At 43.6% G+C, this 18,435-nt stretch overlaps 2 protein-coding genes and 1 non-coding gene across 10 annotated transcripts; 2 read left to right on the top strand and 1 right to left on the bottom strand.

The window, feature by feature from the left end:
* Positions 1-25: 25 nt before the first annotated feature.
* tfip11 (tuftelin interacting protein 11) lies at positions 26-5,463 on the bottom strand. Of its 3 annotated transcripts, none has more exons than XM_027006984.2 (14): positions 5,367-5,463; positions 4,747-4,959; positions 4,318-4,471; positions 3,504-3,660; positions 3,282-3,409; positions 2,792-2,947; positions 2,489-2,680; positions 2,011-2,325; positions 1,821-1,927; positions 1,533-1,701; positions 1,212-1,455; positions 978-1,120; positions 627-792; positions 26-470 (listed from the first exon to the last, which is right to left on the bottom strand). In XM_027006984.2, exons 2-14 carry the CDS (start codon positions 4,953-4,955, stop codon positions 100-102), a joined length of 2,511 nt encoding a protein of 836 aa, XP_026862785.1. In that variant the 5' UTR covers positions 4,956-4,959; positions 5,367-5,463; the 3' UTR covers positions 26-99. The 3 variants fall into 3 exon arrangements, with proteins under 3 accessions (XP_026862785.1, XP_026862786.1, XP_035378390.1); XM_027006985.2 differs by having other exon boundaries at positions 5,404-5,463; XM_035522497.1 differs by lacking the exon at positions 5,367-5,463 and adding an exon at positions 5,157-5,357.
* A 34-nt stretch (positions 5,464-5,497) lies between these two features.
* naca (nascent polypeptide associated complex subunit alpha) lies at positions 5,498-14,131 on the top strand. Of its 6 annotated transcripts, none has more exons than XM_035522345.1 (10): positions 5,498-5,557; positions 6,542-6,618; positions 8,751-9,652; positions 9,692-11,663; positions 12,401-12,486; positions 12,887-12,964; positions 13,052-13,198; positions 13,467-13,595; positions 13,718-13,840; positions 14,021-14,131. In XM_035522345.1, exons 2-10 carry the CDS (start codon positions 6,549-6,551, stop codon positions 14,033-14,035), a joined length of 3,522 nt encoding a protein of 1,173 aa, XP_035378238.1. In that variant the 5' UTR covers positions 5,498-5,557; positions 6,542-6,548; the 3' UTR covers positions 14,036-14,131. The 6 variants fall into 6 exon arrangements, with proteins under 6 accessions (XP_035378238.1, XP_035378239.1, XP_035378236.1 ...); XM_035522346.1 differs by having other exon boundaries at positions 8,751-10,177; positions 10,247-11,663; XM_035522343.1 differs by having other exon boundaries at positions 8,751-11,663.
* Positions 13,314-13,389, top strand: LOC113575496. The gene has a single exon (XR_003410424.2). It is a non-coding gene; the product is annotated as a small nucleolar RNA SNORD59 (small nucleolar RNA).
* Positions 14,132-18,435: the final 4,304 nt, after the last annotated feature.

Below are 18,435 nucleotides of genomic sequence, written 5' to 3'. Positions count from 1 at the left end.
ACTAGACTCCAATGGGTACATAAAATAACAGCTTTCCAAAATTTATTTCAGTTTTACAAATATATAAAATACAGCAGCAAATACAAATGAAAAAGGCCCTTACTTGGCCATATCAATGAGACTCTGTAGCGATGTAGGGACCCAGGTCTTTTTGCCCTGGACAAAAACCACCCCCCGCTCAATGTAGATCATAATCCTGCCAAATGTGTATAGCTGCTTGCCCATGTGGCGCTTGCCCACGAGGGGCATGAAGACAATGCCATTCTCCTCAGCCTTGGCCTGGATCAGGTCTTTGAAGTTGGTGGGTATGGAGGTGGGCATGGTGGCAGTGCCAGGCGGTCGGGGGACTCCACCCTCTGCCTCACGGCGTTCCTGCTGCTGTGCTGGAGCCTCGTACTGGAAATCCTTCCGCCTTTCTGTCTGAGTTAGGTACGCGATGTTCTCCCTTGCGCCGGGCTGCATGTAGCCACCTGTATGGCAGATGGTAGGAGGGTTAAAGCAAACTCAGGTAAGAAGTGCCAAAATCAGACTTTTTTGCAAGGAAGTAGGTAGAGCAAGCGCATTAATGATTTGTGGAGTATAGAGAACTTGAAGGAAGTACGAGTGTGTCTGCGTGCCGGACTGACCTAACCCAGAAGCCACAGCTCTGTTCATGATGTCGAGGGCTTCATTGAGCTTCTCTTTAATGACTGGGTGGCTGAGCAGTGCCTCTGAGAGCATACTCTTCCATCCCAAATACCACTTGGTGATCTCCTCATAGTTGGGGTTATTACTGAGCCAGGAACACAATACCTGCAAACACCAGATACAGTCAGTAAGGTGGGCAACATGCAAGTTCCCCTAAGGGCTCATAACCTCTGCTTTAAGTGCGACAAGCACAGCAGAACCTGAAGGTACCACATGATCACTACTAACTTTATTTATAAAAACCTGATGCAGCTTTATTTGCAGTTAAGAATGTACATGCATTAACCCACCTGTAACCATTTGTTGAAGAAGTGTTTGTCAAGAAGTCCCACCATGGTGCTGAGGGAGAGCATACCCTCCCAGTCCATCACCCAGGTGAATGGCTCAACCAGCTGCTGATGGGGATTCACCACAAGCTCCCCTAGACACAGAGCTACAAAGCATACACACACACCAGAAAATTAGAACTTCTTCAAATAGTGTTAGAACACTGAGAATTTGAGGGTCTTTAAGGTTAGGCGCACCGAGCTTGGGGACAATGTTTTTAACCATGAAGGCCTCCCAGGCTCCAGGAGTGAAGACGTCCTTCCAGGGCTGCAGGATGAGCCTGGCAGAGGCGTCGCTGGGGTGCCAGCGCTGCAGGGCGTGGGCCAGCTTGCTGCGGATGGGTGGGTACAGCGGCTCCAGGCGAGCCTGCATCAGGGGCAGCCACGGGTGGACCCACGAGTGGATTGGTACTGTGTCTGTCAGGGGGTTCCAGCTATCCACCTGAGGACACGAATGTGGGTCATAGTATTTAGGCAGTTTGCTGATTTCCCTTCTATGATGTCAGCGGTGAAAGTCACCTCTTTCTGTAGCCGTGGGAAGATAAGCTGCTCCAAGACATAGTCCAGGATCCAGTGAGGTATCACCGGGGCCCAGCAATCCATGCAGTCCACCATTGAAGCTACGTTCCTGGGCTGCCACTGAACTACACAGCCCCGGAGGACTGGAATCCACACCTCCCATATCAACCTGAAAGAACACAGACCAAATCCTTAAATTACACCTGACAAACTGGCACATTGCAGACTATACATAAATACCCTTAATAGAGGAGAATAAACTGAATCATGATAACAGCCAAGGTTCACCTGTGGTAGGGGTCCATGTTGTTGGAATCAGGTATGCCATGATGAAGCTGTGTACCCTCTAGAATGGCCCTCCACTGACCAACTTCCTCTAAACCATACGAACAATCCTACAGGGAAGAATAGAACTCTATTTTAAAAAAAGGTTAAAGTATGTCCTCTGTTCCAACACATGGCTTGCATGAATTTTTACCTTTAGGGGATCCCAGTTTCTGAGTTTCTCAGTCAGAAGTGGGTGAACTGTGGACACAGCCAGATCAGCTAGCCCCATGCTCTTGTACTCCTGGTAGTAGTGTGTTTGCAGTCGGTGGAAGATGTCGGTGCACTCGTTGAGGCTGAGCAGCAGACCGCCTCCCTCTCCGGCTGCCTCCAGCCTCTCCACCAGCTCCAACACCTGCTCCAGCCGTTCCACGGCCTCGGTCTCCTCACCCAGCCTAGCCTGCAGGGCGGTGCTCTCGTGTGTCAGAGTCACCACAGTGTCATGTTCGTGCTGCAGACGCCGAGCACTCTGCACGTTGCAACAAAGGCACCGCAAAAGATGCAAGCAGGTGTCAGTAGGGAGTATATAGTCTTTTGGACACTATTCTAATGCACCTTTTTATGATGCCTATCAATAACATTAACATGGTTTTACTGGTTTGTGTGTGAGGAAATTCTGTATAGATATGTACCTGTAAAATATCCTGCTCGGTAAGCTCGATGAGTAATTTGAGGTTGTGTTCAAGTTCAGGCAGAGCAAAACCAGTGCTCTTCTGCTCTCGTGTACTGGCACTTAAAGGAGCCTCCTCAGGAACACTGTGCCTCTGACTCATCTGACTGTAGCTGTAGTATACCTTCTGCTCCCTGCCTGTCATATCTATCACCTACAGATCGAGAGAGAGTCCTGAAAAATGTGTCTTTGAAGGACTTGTTAGCCAATAATTATGCTAGAGACATTTTCATGTTTTAAGATATGGCAGTTGTCCTTTTCTCACCTTGACCTGGGCAAGCTCTCCAGCTGGTTTGCTCATGCTCTTGTTAGTGAGTTTTCCATGAGCCTTCAGGTCCTCCACTGTTTTGTAGGAGTATTTGGGTTTTTTCTTCCCTGCTCCAGGTTCTCTGCGCCACTGCCCTAATTCCCGTTGAAACTCCTGGAGACAGAAAGCGTGAGATGGAGACTGTATTGTGAGAAAATCAGTCTCTCATCCTGAGCAAGATTTAAGAAGACATGGGGTTCACTGCAGAAAGACTCAAGTACTGGAACGATGTTTTTTATTTCTGAAAACAAATTATGGAATTTAGCTGATACTTTTATCCAAACCGACTTACAATTCTGACTGAACACAACTTGAGCAATTGAGTTAAGGGCCAACAGTGGCAACCTGGCTGTGGTGGGGCTTGAACTGGCAACCTTCTGATTACTAGTCAAGTACTTTGACCACTGAGCTACCACTGCCCAAAAAAAGCATATAAGCTCTAGATTACCTTGTCTTCCTCCTCCTCTGAGTCGACCACAGGGAAGTCCTGCAGGGACTGCGGAGTCCTCTCATTTCCATAGGCTCCCACAGCTCCCTTGCCTTTACGCACCTTGGCCTCAATTGGAGTTACAATACCTGCAAGCATGATCACACATCAGGATCCATTCACTAGACACCTGACTGCAATGCCTCAATGATGCACCTGCATGGGAACAGTAAGACACTCTACCCTGTGCATTTTTGCCGAGGCCTTTGCCTGGGATGTAACCCATTTTCTGCAGGAGCTTCTGGCCGATGCCTCGAGTGTGTTTCTCCCAGGTACCGATGTCTTGCCCCGGCCGGATACCACCTGCAAATGTCTTCTGGGAAGTCTTAAAATTCCCCCCCTTGGGAAGGTAAACCACATATAAGGTTATGTAAAATAAAATTAAAAAAAAGAATATTTGAACAATTGTTGAGTTAAAAACACCTTAAAATGACCTAGTGTATTTTGACATGTCAGTTAAATTTGCAGTCTGACTTCTGTGAGGCATCTGTGCTTGTGTGTTCAAGAATGGCTGAACACTTCAGTGTTTTAAAACTGCAACTTCTCAGAAAAATTCAGTCTTCAGTATACTCATTAGGAAACAGTTTAGCACCTATCAGAGCTACCATTTACAAATAATGTGAATCACTTTATGCTACCAAATCTTTCTTAAAATACCATTTGAGTTTTTCATAAATTGGGTCTGCAACAAAAACTCAAAACGCATTGTTTCCATTAGTGGCACACAGTTTAGTAGCAAAGAAACCTTAGTCTAATTCTGCAAAAATGTGCAAGAGAGGTACAATACCTAATGAGGTATTCATTCAACAAAAGGAAAATTCTAGAAATTACTAGCATGTGTAACACAAGAAAATGGGTATTAAATGTTAGCAATTTGTAAAAGAGAACAGAGTGAGGCCAAAATTGAGGCATACAATTGAGGTCATTCATACATGTTAGTATTTTATTTGGTAAAACTGGGGCAGCAGGGGCCCTGAATCTAGGCACTGCGAAATACCGTCTGCAGCCTTTTGGGTGCAGCAGTTCGGGGTGGCGGAGCCACTTCTCCGTCTTCATCAGAGTCATCTGAGCCTTCCTGTTCCTGCTCCTCAGCTGCAGTCTTCCGCAGGCCAGCACTCACAAAGCTCACAGGGGCACTGTAGTCTTTCGCTCTATGCAGTTTTGCACATATAAAACATTCACTTAGCAGCTGTCCAGTGATGAGATTCAAGCAGGGGCACTCTGTCAGTCCTAAAAACGACTGCATTTATATCTTGATATAAAACAAAGTTATTAAGACAAGAGAGAGAACAATTAAAGAAATAAAAATACTAGCTGTCAATTTCCTCACTAAAATAAGTATAATATATGAAACACGTTCACAGTGCACAAGTTTGGATTTAGAGTTAAACTTTGGACACAAATGGTCCTTTATAGAGCCCCATACCTTTTGCCTCCAAAACTAGGTCTCTCGTCATCAGAATCATGTTCAGCCCATATGCCGTATGTAGCCTCCTCTTTGGTCTGCCTGTGTCGACGCCTATCGGGATTAAACTCATTGGCCAAGTCCCATTCAGACACCTCAAATTTCTCAATCTCAACCCCATCCTCCTCCTCGTCGACTTCTCTACGCCCATACAAATGGGACATAGACATAATTCTACAAGAAACGAAATACATATATTTGAGCACATATACCTAGCATATAACACAAAACGGTTTCAATAAAGACCTTGTATAGTTGAGAATGTATTTACAAAAACATTTAAAATACTTGCTAGCCAGCAGGTTTTGTTGTACAGAAAATACATAGCTAGCCAAAAGCTACCTTACACGCAACGTTAAATTGTATCATACACTTGTAATTTTATTTATGTAGAAATTATATTAAGAGCGTCCAAGATAGTCCTGGGCCGTTGCGGCAACGTTTTCGGTGGTTGATTGGTTAGCTAGCGTTAGCGTAGCTGTTGCCGCATTTTCTTGTTGCTGATGTTGCTACATGCCATGTAGAAAAATAAATGTAATAGAGTAAATATAGTTAATGACAAAACGAAAACCAAAGCAGACCTGACTGTATTAGCTAGCTAGTTAGCCAGCCTGCTACCTATAAACTTCGGGTGCCGTTAATATCCAGAAAGCTTGGTAACCAGACTTCCTGTTTGTATCGCCGTGATCCGGAAGCACAATCTTGATGTCAAAGCGACGCAAAGGTCAGAAGTTCTCTCTCACAGCCATCTTGGACTCCGAGCTCCGACCCAGTAAGTGTTTCTGTCTTCAATCTTGTGACATCTAGCGTTTATAGACAGATTTATTTGACCAAATGCCACCAGGGTTGTTTTGTTTAATGTCAGTTGTAATAAATGATAAATATTGGTATAGATCGCTGTTTCAAGTCTACAGTATTTATGCTCAATGCAACCACCAGACAGTTCAAAATGGGGGAGCCATGGAAGTGCCTTCAGACTGGCTCGTTAGCCAGGCTCACACCTAAGACAACGATGGTAAATGAGCATTATTCTCTGTGGATTAATCCAACTGCATTAACTATATTATCGGTGGAGAAGTAAGCGAGCTAGCTGTTCCTGCCATGGCTACGCAAAGAGCGACCGGTTGCTTTTACCTGGAGTGGTGCATAGTAGCTAACCGAGCTAGCGAAGGTAGGTTAAGCTATAGCCTGCACATGTGAAACGCTGTAGGATACCTGACTGCTAGTAGCTAACCGAGCTAGCGAAGGTAGATGAAGCTATAGCCTGTACATGTGAAAAGTTGTAGGATGCCTCAGTGCTTGCTAGCTAGTCTGCCTGTGTCGAAAGGCGTGGGTTGCACAAGTTATGTTTGTGATGACTGGCTGTCTTTCCAGTGTGTTTGTCACAAATGTTGTTATCGGTATCGTTATCATACGGTACACTTCCAAGTATAATCCTTTGTGTGTAACAGACGTGGAGTATTCTCCTTAGTTAAAATGACAACTTTCAGCCAAGGCTCGTCATTAGCGGGCTGGCTAGCTATGTTGTTGGTTAGTAGCCTGCCATGCGTCAGTACGAGGTCTTGGCCATCGCTATGTGTTGGCGATTTTGTTTCCGACCAGATATAACTTTGTACTACCCTTTACGTAACACATTCGGGGGAAAATGCAGCGAATGTACAAAGTATCTGGATTAAACTTTAAAAACCGTGTCTTGTCAATTTTGTTTTATTAAGGTGGCAAAATCCGTGTGTAATACTTTACATTTTTGTTGTAGTCAGAAAATGCCAGGTGAAGCCACAGAAACTGTCCCAGTGACAGAGCAGGAGATGCAGCAGCCCCAAGTGGAGACGGGTTTGTATTCCTTTTTCTGCCTTTTAAAAGCAAGCTGTTTTTATTAGAGGGGTCCTGGAGCTTTCTTATTCTGAAATCCTAGGTCATTGCTTACTGGTTAGGTGATGAACTGGACATTTTAGGTTCATTTTAAATGGAACATTGTATTCAGTATAAAATTTGAAAAAATAATTCTTCTAGATTCAACATTGTTTTGATCATAGCACCTGTTTCTGACACTCCTAAGATAGCAGTCACCAGCTGTTCTGGACATTATTAATGTAACATGTTTAACTGGTTGGAGAAAAATGGTGTCAGGTTTTGTAGGATAGCAGTACTGGGTGCAGAGAGCTAAAGCTTTGATGTACTTGGAATATTCAAGTTGAAGGATTTAAAAAAAGATCCAGGACCTCTTTCCAATGTGATTGTGTGCAATGCCTGATGTTTCTATGAGGATAAGTGTGTGGCAGTATGTAAGGCATGGATTGACTTTTTTTTATGTTAAGTGAATGGGATATAGACAAACCAACTGCATGAATATTTCCTATGTAGTGCAGTATCTGTTTCTAATTCCCACATAGAGTACATCTTGTTAAATTGACCATTTTAATCAGACATTCTCAAACATTGCATGTAAGATCACATATTTCTGAGCATTTTGCTGATTCAGCTAAATGGTGTTAAATGAGATCTTGTTTCTTGTGGGAGTATCAGGATATTTTATTTGGTGCTTATATTAAATAAAATGATGTTTTGTAGATTAAGATTTCTTTTAACTAATAGTGGACGATGGGCATGTCGGTATATATTCTCTGTATTCTTTATTTGACTGTAGGGGACTAAAATGATTTGAACTAAACATTAGAATGTAATGAAGTAGAAAGTAGTAAAAAAAAAGAGGAAAACTACCAGAGCTATAAACCATACGACCACTTTTTAAATATGGTCTTTTTCACCATGCAAACACCTGTCTGCACAGCTGTGGACAGATTTATGCTCATGTATTCCAGTCCTGTCATGCCCAACCTTGGATATTGATAGTTTTTGAAAATGTTATAGAATATATAAGATTATCACATATGTAATTGAAGAATGCAGAGTGGATTAACTGAAAACATACATTTCCACACACTTCCTTCAGAAGTTGAAATTTTTTATTTTTTTTTTTAAAGGCTAACTTTGTGTAAAATTGAACTTGGTATATGATGCCAAAATACTAATAGACAAACAGTATTCATTTTTAAATTGAATATTAAAGCTGTAAAACCTTTTGTTAATTTGATAAATGGAATCCTTATTAAAAGAAATGTACAAGTACGTTGTTGCTAACAGTTTTTGTTTTCATTAATTTGTTTTATGTGCACTGTATGGTTTAACTGGGAAGTGGGCACTTTGCCTTTTTTTTTTTTTTTTTTTTTTTTTTTTTTTACTGCATATGAACCAGCTTCCTTTGAAATTAGGAACACCTTTGGACGGAAAATGTTTTACATGCCTGGATCAGAAATATTCCCCATGTTCTGCTGTGCACAGTGCTTTGAATGGATATTTTCCCACCATCAGTATTTGTCAAGTTAGTCAGTAATTATTACAGATTGTTTCAGAGAAATTTCTCAAACCCCTGCTGATGCTTTTGCTGAACCTATCCTTCCTCCTGCCTTCCCTGCTAAATTTGGGTGTGACTGGTAGAAAATTAAACTTCTCTGCACACCATCTTCACTATCCTCTTATCGCTGAGGCAAGACATGTCGTTGCTTATCTGTAACCATGCGATGTGTGGTAATGTGTATACCTGCTCAAACTCAACACAAGACATTTTCACATCTGAAATGTAGTGACACTGTGCTGTGGAAGCCACACTATCTGGCAAAAATAGTGCTAGCTTTAAATACCCAAAAATGCTGTGCCTGCACACTTTTGCAGCAGCTGGTTTTACAGAGCTGCTGTCTCATGTGTTAAGCTCCCACAAATCCTTACCCGGTGCTGTGCTGCCTGTGAATGCTTGTTAAATTAATCCTCTTGGGTTGAATGTGCGTGTGGCTTAACACCTTTTGTGCAAGGAGTGAGGAGTTTTGTCCTTCACCCTAATCCGCATGGGCGTGAAGTTTCTCTATGCTGCTGTTCCTGGTCTCAACTTTGAGCCCCTTTTTCCTCAGTCACACCTGCTGTCCCTGCTGCTGCTGCAGTCCCTGCCTCTCAGCCAAAGGCTAAAGGGTCCAAAGCTGACCCTAAGCTGTCTTCATCTCAGAATACTTCTGCTCCCAAGCCTGTCCCTGTGGGCCGAAGGAAACGCTCTTCTCTCTCTGCCTCTTCTGCTTCCCCCACCTCACCCAAATCGGCTTCTGGTCCTCGAGCCACCCCTCCTTGCTCCCCACTTGTGTCCCCTCCAGCTGGCTCTGCAGGTGCAGGGAAAGCTGAGACAACTGTTCCTAAGGTTGTAAAGGCTGGTAAACAAATAAAGCAAAAGAAAGCAGATGCTTTCAAACATGCAGAACCTCAGAAGGTAACCCTACCTTCCCCTGCACCTTCAGAGGTTAAACCAGTACCAAAACCTATTCCGGTTCCAATGGAGGCTATAACCATCCCTTCTCCTGCTGTCCCAGTGACAGTGCAGAGTATGGTCACTGTCCCAGTGTCTCCTAAGCTTGCAGCCCCCGCACCAGTGGAGGCCAAACCAGCGAAGGATGCAGCACCTGCTCCGGTGTCTCCTAAGGTTGCAGCCCCCGCACCAGTGGAGGCCAAACCAGTGAAGGATGCAGCACCTGCTCCATTGTCCCCTAAGGTTGCAGCCCCAGCACCAGTGGAGGCCAAACCAGCGAAGGATGCAGCACCTGCTCCTGTGTCCTCTAAGGTTGCAGCCCCAGCTCCAGTGGAGGCCAAACCAGCGAAGGATGCAGCACCTACTCCTTTGTCCTCTAAGGTTGCAGCCCCAGCACCAGTGGAGGCCAAACCAGCGAAGGATGCAGCACCTGCTCCTGTGTCCTTTAAGGTTGCAGCCCCAGCACCAGTGGAGGCCAAACCAGCGAAGGATGCAGCACCTTCTCCGGTGTCCCCTAAGGTTGCAGCCCCAGCACCAGTGGAGGCCAAACCAGCGAAGGTTGCAGCCCCAGCACCAGTGGAGGCCAAACCAGCGAAGGATGCGGCACCTGCTCCTGTGTCCCCTAAGGTTGCAGCCCCAGCACCAGTGGAAGCCAAACCAGCGAAGGATGCGGCACCTGCTCCGGTGTCCCCTAAGGTTGCAGCCCCAGCACCAGTGGTGGCCAAACCAGCGAAGGATGCGGCACCTGCTCCGGTGTCCCCTAAGGTTGCAGCCCCAGCACCAGTGGAGGCCAAACCAGCGAAGGTTGCAGCCCCAGCACCAGTGGAGGCCAAACCAACGAAGGATGCGGCACCTGCTCCTGTGTCCCCTAAGGTTGCAGCCCCAGCACCAGTGGAAGCCAAACCAGCGAAGGATGCGGCACCTGCTCCGGTGTCCCCTAAGGTTGCAGCCCCAGCACCAGTGGAGGCCAAACCAGCAAAGGTTGCAGCCCCAGCACCAGTGGAGGCCAAACCAGCAAAGGTTGCAGCCCCAGCACCAATGGAGGCCAAACCAGCGAAGGATGCAGCACTTGCTCCGGTGTCCCCCAAGGTTGCAGCCCCAGCACCAGTGGAGGCCAAACCAGCGAAGGATGCAGCACTTGCTCCGGTGTCCCCCAAGGTTGCAGCCCCAGCACCAGTGGAGGCCAAACCAGGGAAGGATGTAGCACCTGCTCTGATGTCCCCCAAGGTTGCAGCCCCAGCACTAGTGGAGGCTAAACCAGCGAAGGATGTAGCACCTGCTCTGATGTCCCCCAAGGTTGCAGCCCCAGCACTAGTGGAGGCTAAACCAGCGAAGGATGCAGCACCTGCTCCGGTATCCCCTAAGGTTGCAGCCCCAGCACCAGTGGAGACCAAACCAGTGAAGGATGCAGCACCTGGTCCAGTCTCCCCTAAGGTTGCAGTCCCAGCACCAGTGGAGGCCAGACCAGTGAAGGATGCAGCACCTGGTCCAGTCTCCCCTAAGGTTGCAGTCCCAGCACCAGTGGAGGCCAGACCAGTGAAGAATGCAGCACCTGGTCCAGTCTCCCCTAAGGTTGCAGTCCCAGCACCAGTGGAGGCCAGACCAGTGAAGGATGCAGCACCTGGTCCAGTCTCCCCTAAGGTTGCAGTCCCAGCACCAGTGGAGGCCAGACCAGTGAAGAATGCAGCACCTGGTCCAGTCTCCCCTAAGGTTGCAGTCCCAGCACCAGTGGAGGCCAAACCAGTGAAGGATGCAGCACCTATTCCAGTGTGCCTCAAGGTTGCAGTCCCAGCATCAGTGGAGGCCAGACCAGTGAAGGATGCAACACCTGCTCTGGTCATCCCCAAGGTTGCAGTCCCAGCACCAGTGGAGGCCAAACCAGTGAAGGATGCAGCACCGATATCTCCTAAAGTTGCTTTGTCTCCTGTGGCTTTTAAAATAATTTCCAAGCCTGCAGGTCCTGCACCGAAATCATACTCGGAGGTTGTGGCATGTAGTCCACCCAGAATTCCAGATGTGTCAAAGGTTGTTCCTGAGCTTCCTATATCTGCATTTCATTCAACTGCTAAGGTGTCTGAAGCCCCTAAAATAGTCCCAGAGATGCCTGCAGTTGTTCCAGGAACCCATAAGAGTGCAGATGCGCCTAAAGCTGCCCCAGAGCCTCTAAAGGCTCACCCAGTTACTATTCCTGTGCAAGAAGCAAAGGCAGCCCCTGCTTCTGCTTCTAAGAGCAAGGTAGAAGCACCCAAAAAGAAACCAGAGTTGGCTCCTCCTACTGTTGCAGCTCCACCTCATCCTCAGGTTCCTCTTTCAGCTTTTGAGGAGGACGATGACCTTCCTCCCCTCATTCCGCCTGAAAAGCCTTTGATGGCGCCTGTTTTCCAGCCCGAACCTACGGTTGAGGCTCCGCCCAAAGTAGCCCCTGTAGTCACCACTCTTGTGCCCCCAGCTGCCACTATTGCAGGTCAGCCTGCCCCTACAGCAGTCAAAGCCCCACCCAAACCGGAACCAGCCGTCAAGAACGACAAGGGTATCTCTCTCTGCTTGTCTCTTTCCTTTTGTCTCCTGCTATTTTTTTTCTGGGTGTGCAGTTTTTTACTTGCATTTGTATTTTTCCACTTAAATTTCATCTTTACACATGTCAGTAATTGCCATAGGGTAAATTATTTTTAGCCAGGTTCATTGCGAAGTTGCTAATACTGGATGTCCATCAGCTACTGCCCTGTTTCAAAAGGAAATTGAACAGCTATTCTCATGTAAACACTTTGGCATTCAAATGTGGTTGACATTTCTAAAAATTGTAGGGTAGCAGTTCTTGAAACTGAATTGAAGACTCTTGGTTGGAACAGTTAACTGAGATGAAAGTATCATTTGTTTTATACTGTACAAGTATTTACAGTTCTGCATTACATTTGGTTGCTTTCTTAAAGGTGACTTTTGTTTGGGTTTTTTTTGGATACATGAACACACTGGGTTTTTTTTTTTATGGCCTTTAACTAATGTTGTGTGTGTGTGGGGGGGGGGGTGTTAAAAACAAAACCCAGGTTTGTTGGTCTGTGTGTTATGATGTAAATGGGTTCTTATATCCTGTATATAATAATTTCCTTCAGGGCTACATATGTGCATTTCTTCTTTTTAAATGGAGACAGATTTGCATACAAGTAATTAAAACAATGATGCAGCAGCTCAAAGCAGACTTTTTACTTTGCATGATTTGCTGCTTCACACACTTTTTTCTCCCTTCTCTCTCATGCTCTCCATATAAAGGGTCCGGCACTGAATCTGACAGTGATGAATCCGTTCCTGAACAGGAGGAGCAGGATTCTGCACAAGCACAGACGCAGCAGGCACAGGTAATGCCCCATCTGTAATGCACATTTGTCTCCTGAGACTCAGTTGAGCATTCTAAACTTGGAGGTGCTCTTTCAAAATTTTCCAATGCTTGAAATCTAACATTTGATACAAGTTACCGACTGACTTGAATCATGGAAACGAGAGAAAGGAAAACTTGGCTTTTTAGCAAGGATGCTGCCAGGAGGGGGTTTAAGAGCCAGCATCCTGTGTTCTTTCATTTTATTTTTTTAAAGTTGCCTTTTACTTATAAAGAGGGGTGGAGAATGTGTCAATGAAGATCTTGGGTGTTTTATAAATTATAATTGCATCTGTTTTTCATAATGGATTTAATGATGGTTACAAGGTGGTTCTACATCTGAAACTGGGGATTTGATGGATAAAAGAATTTTCCCTCCACAGCTCGCAGCCGCTGCGGAAATTGACGAGGAACCCGTCAGCAAAGCGAAGCAAAGCCGGAGTGAAAAGAAAGCAAGAAAGGTTTGCACAGAACCCCAGTTCCTCCATGCCTGGGCAAGGGTTCATGGATCCAGACTAAAGTTTCCCATCTCGCTTGCGTTTTACCAGGCTATGTCCAAATTGGGTCTCAGACAAGTGACGGGAGTTACCAGGGTAACCATTCGCAAGTCCAAGAACATTCTGTTTGTAATCACCAAACCAGATGTCTACAAAAGTCCCGCGTCAGACACTTACATTGTTTTCGGTGAGGCTAAGGTAAGAAAAATCACATTGTACGGTCAGAAAAAATGTACCGTCCATTTTGGTGTACAATACATATACTCCAGAGTATATGTGTTTTAAACAGCTTTAGCTTTTTGATGCATTTACATCCTCTAAATGATGATTTTAAAAGTTTGACTTTCGTTCTTCTGACTCCAATGAAGCCAAACTTTCTTCTGAGAGGATTGTTCCACCACCTCTGTCATAAAAGCTATAGTATGAGTTACTATATTCTCAGTATGGTTGTGCTTCCACTCTTCAGATTGAAGACCTGTCCCAGCAAGCTCAGCTGGCAGCTGCAGAGAAGTTCAAGGTCCAGGGAGAAGCAGCTTCAAACATCCAAGAAAATACACAGACGCCCACAGTACAGGAGGAGAGCGAAGAGGAAGAGGTGAACAGCTTGTTTCCTTGACTTAGTTAACACTCATATTAATGCTGCTGGTGTACTACTGAACCATTTCCATAAATCAGGAGTGGTGATTTTGGACCCTAAATCTGGCATTTCCTTTCCAGGTGGATGAGACTGGAGTGGAGGTTAAGGACATTGAGCTGGTGATGTCACAAGCCAATGTATCTCGGGCAAAGGCTGTTCGTGCACTGAAGAATAATAACAATGACATTGTCAATGCCATTATGGTGAGTGTAGAAGAATTGTCTTGGTAAAATATCCATTTGTACTGATGCACGTCTACAGTGATGATCGTATGACCTCTGAGTCTGCTGAAGCCAGTATCTTTTCTGAGAAGAGCTTGGCACTGAACGGAAATTAGTTTCCTTTGCATGGTTCTTAACATTTTTCCTTTTCTTTGTCTGCAGGAATTGACAATGTAGGTGAAGATCAGAGTGGTTCAGGTTTAGATGTTGCTGAATTAATCTACACTATTTGTACAATTTATACCCAAGAGAATAAAGTTGTGGATTGATGAACTTAGTCTCGAGTTGCTTTATTCAGGATAATAACCATGTACCCTCAGCCTTGTTGTATAGATGGGAGCCCATTAGCTTATAACAAAGCACCGAGTTGACCAGTTTAGGTTTCTGTTTATTTACTAAAGTTGTCAGAATTGTCCACCTCATACCAGATACAGTTACAGTACTTTAAAAACTCAAACTATTTGAAGTATTTCAATTTGTTTCTTAACATCCTGTTATCAGTCTCTGAATGCTAGTTCGTTCATCTTGTCACATTCAGTGGTGTAGTCTAAAGGTAGGCTTACCTGGGCAATGCAGAGTTAAATCACATTTTATGACTTATACCTGCAGTGCACATTTAAGTGCACATTTTGGTTTATGATTTAAGGATAATGAACACTTGACATTCCTGGCTTTGACAAGAATAAATATTGCTCACTTATGTTTGGCATTAGCATGGAACTGACTAGTGACAATTCTATGACATGAGATCTGCATCACAACACCGACACACATTTTCAGCTCAGTGAGCGAATAAAGTCATACGCCATCTGATGTCCAGTGCCACTCTGCCACCAAGGTAGGCTATTATCTTAGCATTGGAAAAATGATTGGTATATACCAAAACATACCAAAAACTAGCTGTGTAGTATTTGTATGTGTCAAAAAAAAAAAATGTAAAAAGCCAGTTCACATCAAGGGACAGTAAATGAGATCTGTGTCTAGGCACAGCGTCTGCAAACAGGATGGAATTGAAATGGGACCTGGCCAGTCAATGTCTTGGCTATCTAGTGGTTGCTCATCCACTTTAATGAGGCAGACTTGACACTCATCAATCTGCTTCATGAATTTTTTGTACATAATGATTCTGAACGTTGATTTGCAAAGATGTAAAATAATTATTGAAGTGGGATTAAGGCTCCTAACAGGTAGAAATTTGTGTGGTTTTGTTAATTTATGCTATTAATTTAGCAAAGATTTCAATTTGTGTTTACTGCCAGTCAAATCAGAGGGGGTCTGCACCAAAAAGGGGTGGGGCATTATCGAAGGAAGTCTCACTGATGTCGAACCCTCTAAGACTGTAATAAGTCATAACTATGTAATAATGAAATATAAAAGTCAAATAAGAGTGTAGTAGCAATACCTGTAACAATATTAACAGTGTAATAACTGGGTAGTAATGTAATAAATGATGGTGTATTAAAAAAATAAATGTAGTAATGCAATTAACAGTAATATCTACACAATAGCACAGTAATAACTGCAATGACAGCATAATTATGTAGTAATATAGTATGTCATAATGTAATAACTGTAATAGCAAAACTATTAGTATGAACATGACATATCATACTAACAGCCCAGACAAGTACACAGACTAGTCATGCAACTAATTTCATTAAATAAGTTTTTCTTGGGTGCTAAACTGCATTGGCCAAGCATCCAGCACATGTTAAGTATGAGCTGCACCATCTGCAATTAAATATGAGCAAAATGTTGCACAACACTTTCCCTTGTTTGCACATCGTTCTCCATTCCTAATGGACTTTTTGCAAAATATAGATGGTTTCATAACACAAATCACATGACAATGTCCGATCAGGCAAACCACAATACAATGGGATGTGTATGATCACGGTCCCTATGACCAACTGGCACTTTTAGACTTTGCAGCTGAGATATGTAGGGCAATCACAGCATCAGACTGCCAGATCTGGATCAGGTATGTATGGCGATTTTTCCTATACTGCATTGCCAGTGAAAAATATTCTTTGCGGGGCTTATAAACATGTAGGGCCCAGTATCAAGAACAGGGTAGATCATTTTACTCTAAATGATCTACCCTCTTTTTGATACTGACCCCTACGTGTAAATGGCACACCTTTGTCTTTGTATTTTGTTTTATATAACAGTATTTTGGTTGTTTGATATTTTTATTGTTTTTTGTTTTGGTTTGGTTTTTTTGTTTTTTTTTGGTTGTTTAATATATAAAAATTCCTAAAGTGAATAATTCAGACTCATTTACACACACTCTCACAAACAAACTCTGGTTAACCTGTAAATGTGTCTGCAGATAATGCATGTTTGTCAACTTACTGGACATGCTCTAAGAGCTTTGAAGGTACATTCACTAAGTATTTAATCCTCAAAGCCCATGGAGATCCAGAGACAGATATTTTGTAAGTGGCAGGGTCACTTGGCTTGGCCCGTTGCCAAAACAGTCAATAGGATTGAATTCTAACATTGTGGATAAGCATCATCCATGTTAGAATACCAGCGTAAATACAACAGAAGGTCAGGAGTATGGAAACCTATAGTGCTTGTGTTTTAAAATGAAAGGTATGCAAGGTAAGGCAAACCCATGTTGAGGACTGCAGTAAAAACACGTGAAGGTTTCTTTCATTGCTTACCGACTTCACAAACATGAGTACAACTTGTTTCATTTCTTTAATTCTGTTTGTGTACAAATAGGATGCTGTCTAATTCAAAGTAAATTAGGTACACTGCCTTTTGTGCCTCCAAGCACAGACAGAATTAGGACTTTATGGGATCTGCTATGAAAGTGTGTATTGTACACAAAGTTCTGTTCCCTTCATATTGCTCACACAGCACATTGCTTGAGGCTACTGTGGGCATTTTATCTGGCTTTAATTATTACAATATCTCCTTCTTGAGATTCTTTTTTGTGTATGGTATATATTTACAAAAATGTGTCATGAAACATCATGCAGTGTGTGCTATTTTGCAGTGTGTGCAGATGCAGTGTGTGCTATTTAAAAAAAATTATAATAATTTGGGTTTATTCAAGCACTACTACTAAACAGTAAGCCAAATTAAACATACCTCAGTAATTTGATGTGTGTGATGTTGTGTGGTTATTAGTAGCCACTGTTACACATACAGCAGAAAAGCTGCTTTTCTGCTGGTAGTAATATGAAGTAGAACTGTCCTGTGAAATGTTTGCCAGCTGGGATGTGTGCACATGGATGAATATACGAAAATATTAAATGAACCGTTATACACAATGCTGAGGATGGGGGTGTGGTGCTGTGTCTGTCATGCCTCCTGCTGCTGTAGCTTGTTGAAGTTTTCCTGTGGTGTCCTGATTGACCAGTAATGTGCCCAAAGATTCTGTGTTTACTCGCAAGACAAAATGGAAATATATATACACATTTAAAATCGAAAGTTATTGTGACATTTATTCATCCCTTAGGAGTTTTGTTGTTTGTGTTTTGGTTTTTGTAAAGGAAAGTCCTTACACTATCACAAATGCTTGGAAATTCTTGGGTAACATCATCTTTGTTGATGCTTCTTCATACGACATTGTATGTAAAATACATTATTCGGTACAATGGAGATCACGCCGTATGTGGCACAACACACTTTTGCTAATCCACAATCAGCCAGGAGGGGGCACACTATCACAAGCATAACTGTATGCACAGAACTTAAGTTTTAAAATCACTTGACTTAATTTCCCACATATAAGGGAAACTTTCAGCTTGTAGATTTTCATTATGGATACGTGAAAAACACAAAATGTATAAAAATGCCACATATCAGGTTTTATTTATAAACATGAAATGGATTCTTGTTTATTTATTTTACTGATGACAATTTTAAATGTTCCATCAGATTTTGCATTGTAGTCATTCAGTGATTTAGTTACTCTGGCCAAACTCTGGTTTGTGTGGTCTGTATTGTTTCTCTTTGCTTGTGTATGCATGACTGCTATGGCAGTAAATCAGTACATATTTGAGTGCTCACTTGGGGTCACGGAAGTTTTTGCTGTTGCACAAATTACAAAATCTGCTCACCAGCATCAGAACTTTGTGTCACTATTACCACTTTGAAACTACACGAGGAATCACAAGTCATACCTGAGCTGTCACCTTTCTGAAAATCTTTCTGTAGTATTCTGTTTTGCACAAAGACCTTCTCTTAAAAGCTTTGCGAGGTCCAAGTCAGGGCCCTGTTCGAGCACCTGTCTAGACGCATCAAGGTCCTTAATGCAGGATCAGACCGCTGTGTTTGGTGGTGCTGCTCAGTGAAGAGACAAAGTAGACAGCTGAGGAATGCCCTCATCATGGAAACACAGACACCTATCGGCACCGATGTACTCTGTGGAATGTCAGCAAGGTTGTGCAGCATCACACAATGTGCCTACCCTGGGAAGGAGGAAACGGGTCCCAGTGCCCTTCCAGCTTAATTTCCTCTCCCGTATGAGCCTCACCACATGCTTCGGGGGATACAACGCCTATCATGTCAATTGCTATTTCAAAGGCTCTGAAGCAGCAGCAAAAGGAATGAAAAGGGGT

The sequence above is a fragment of the Electrophorus electricus genome, chromosome 24 (assembly GCF_013358815.1).
Source record: "Electrophorus electricus isolate fEleEle1 chromosome 24, fEleEle1.pri, whole genome shotgun sequence".
Classification (NCBI taxonomy): Eukaryota; Metazoa; Chordata; class Actinopteri; order Gymnotiformes; family Gymnotidae; genus Electrophorus; species Electrophorus electricus.
The sequence above is the reverse complement of the archived record's forward strand: the minus strand, read 5'-3'. Positions and strand labels throughout refer to the sequence as shown.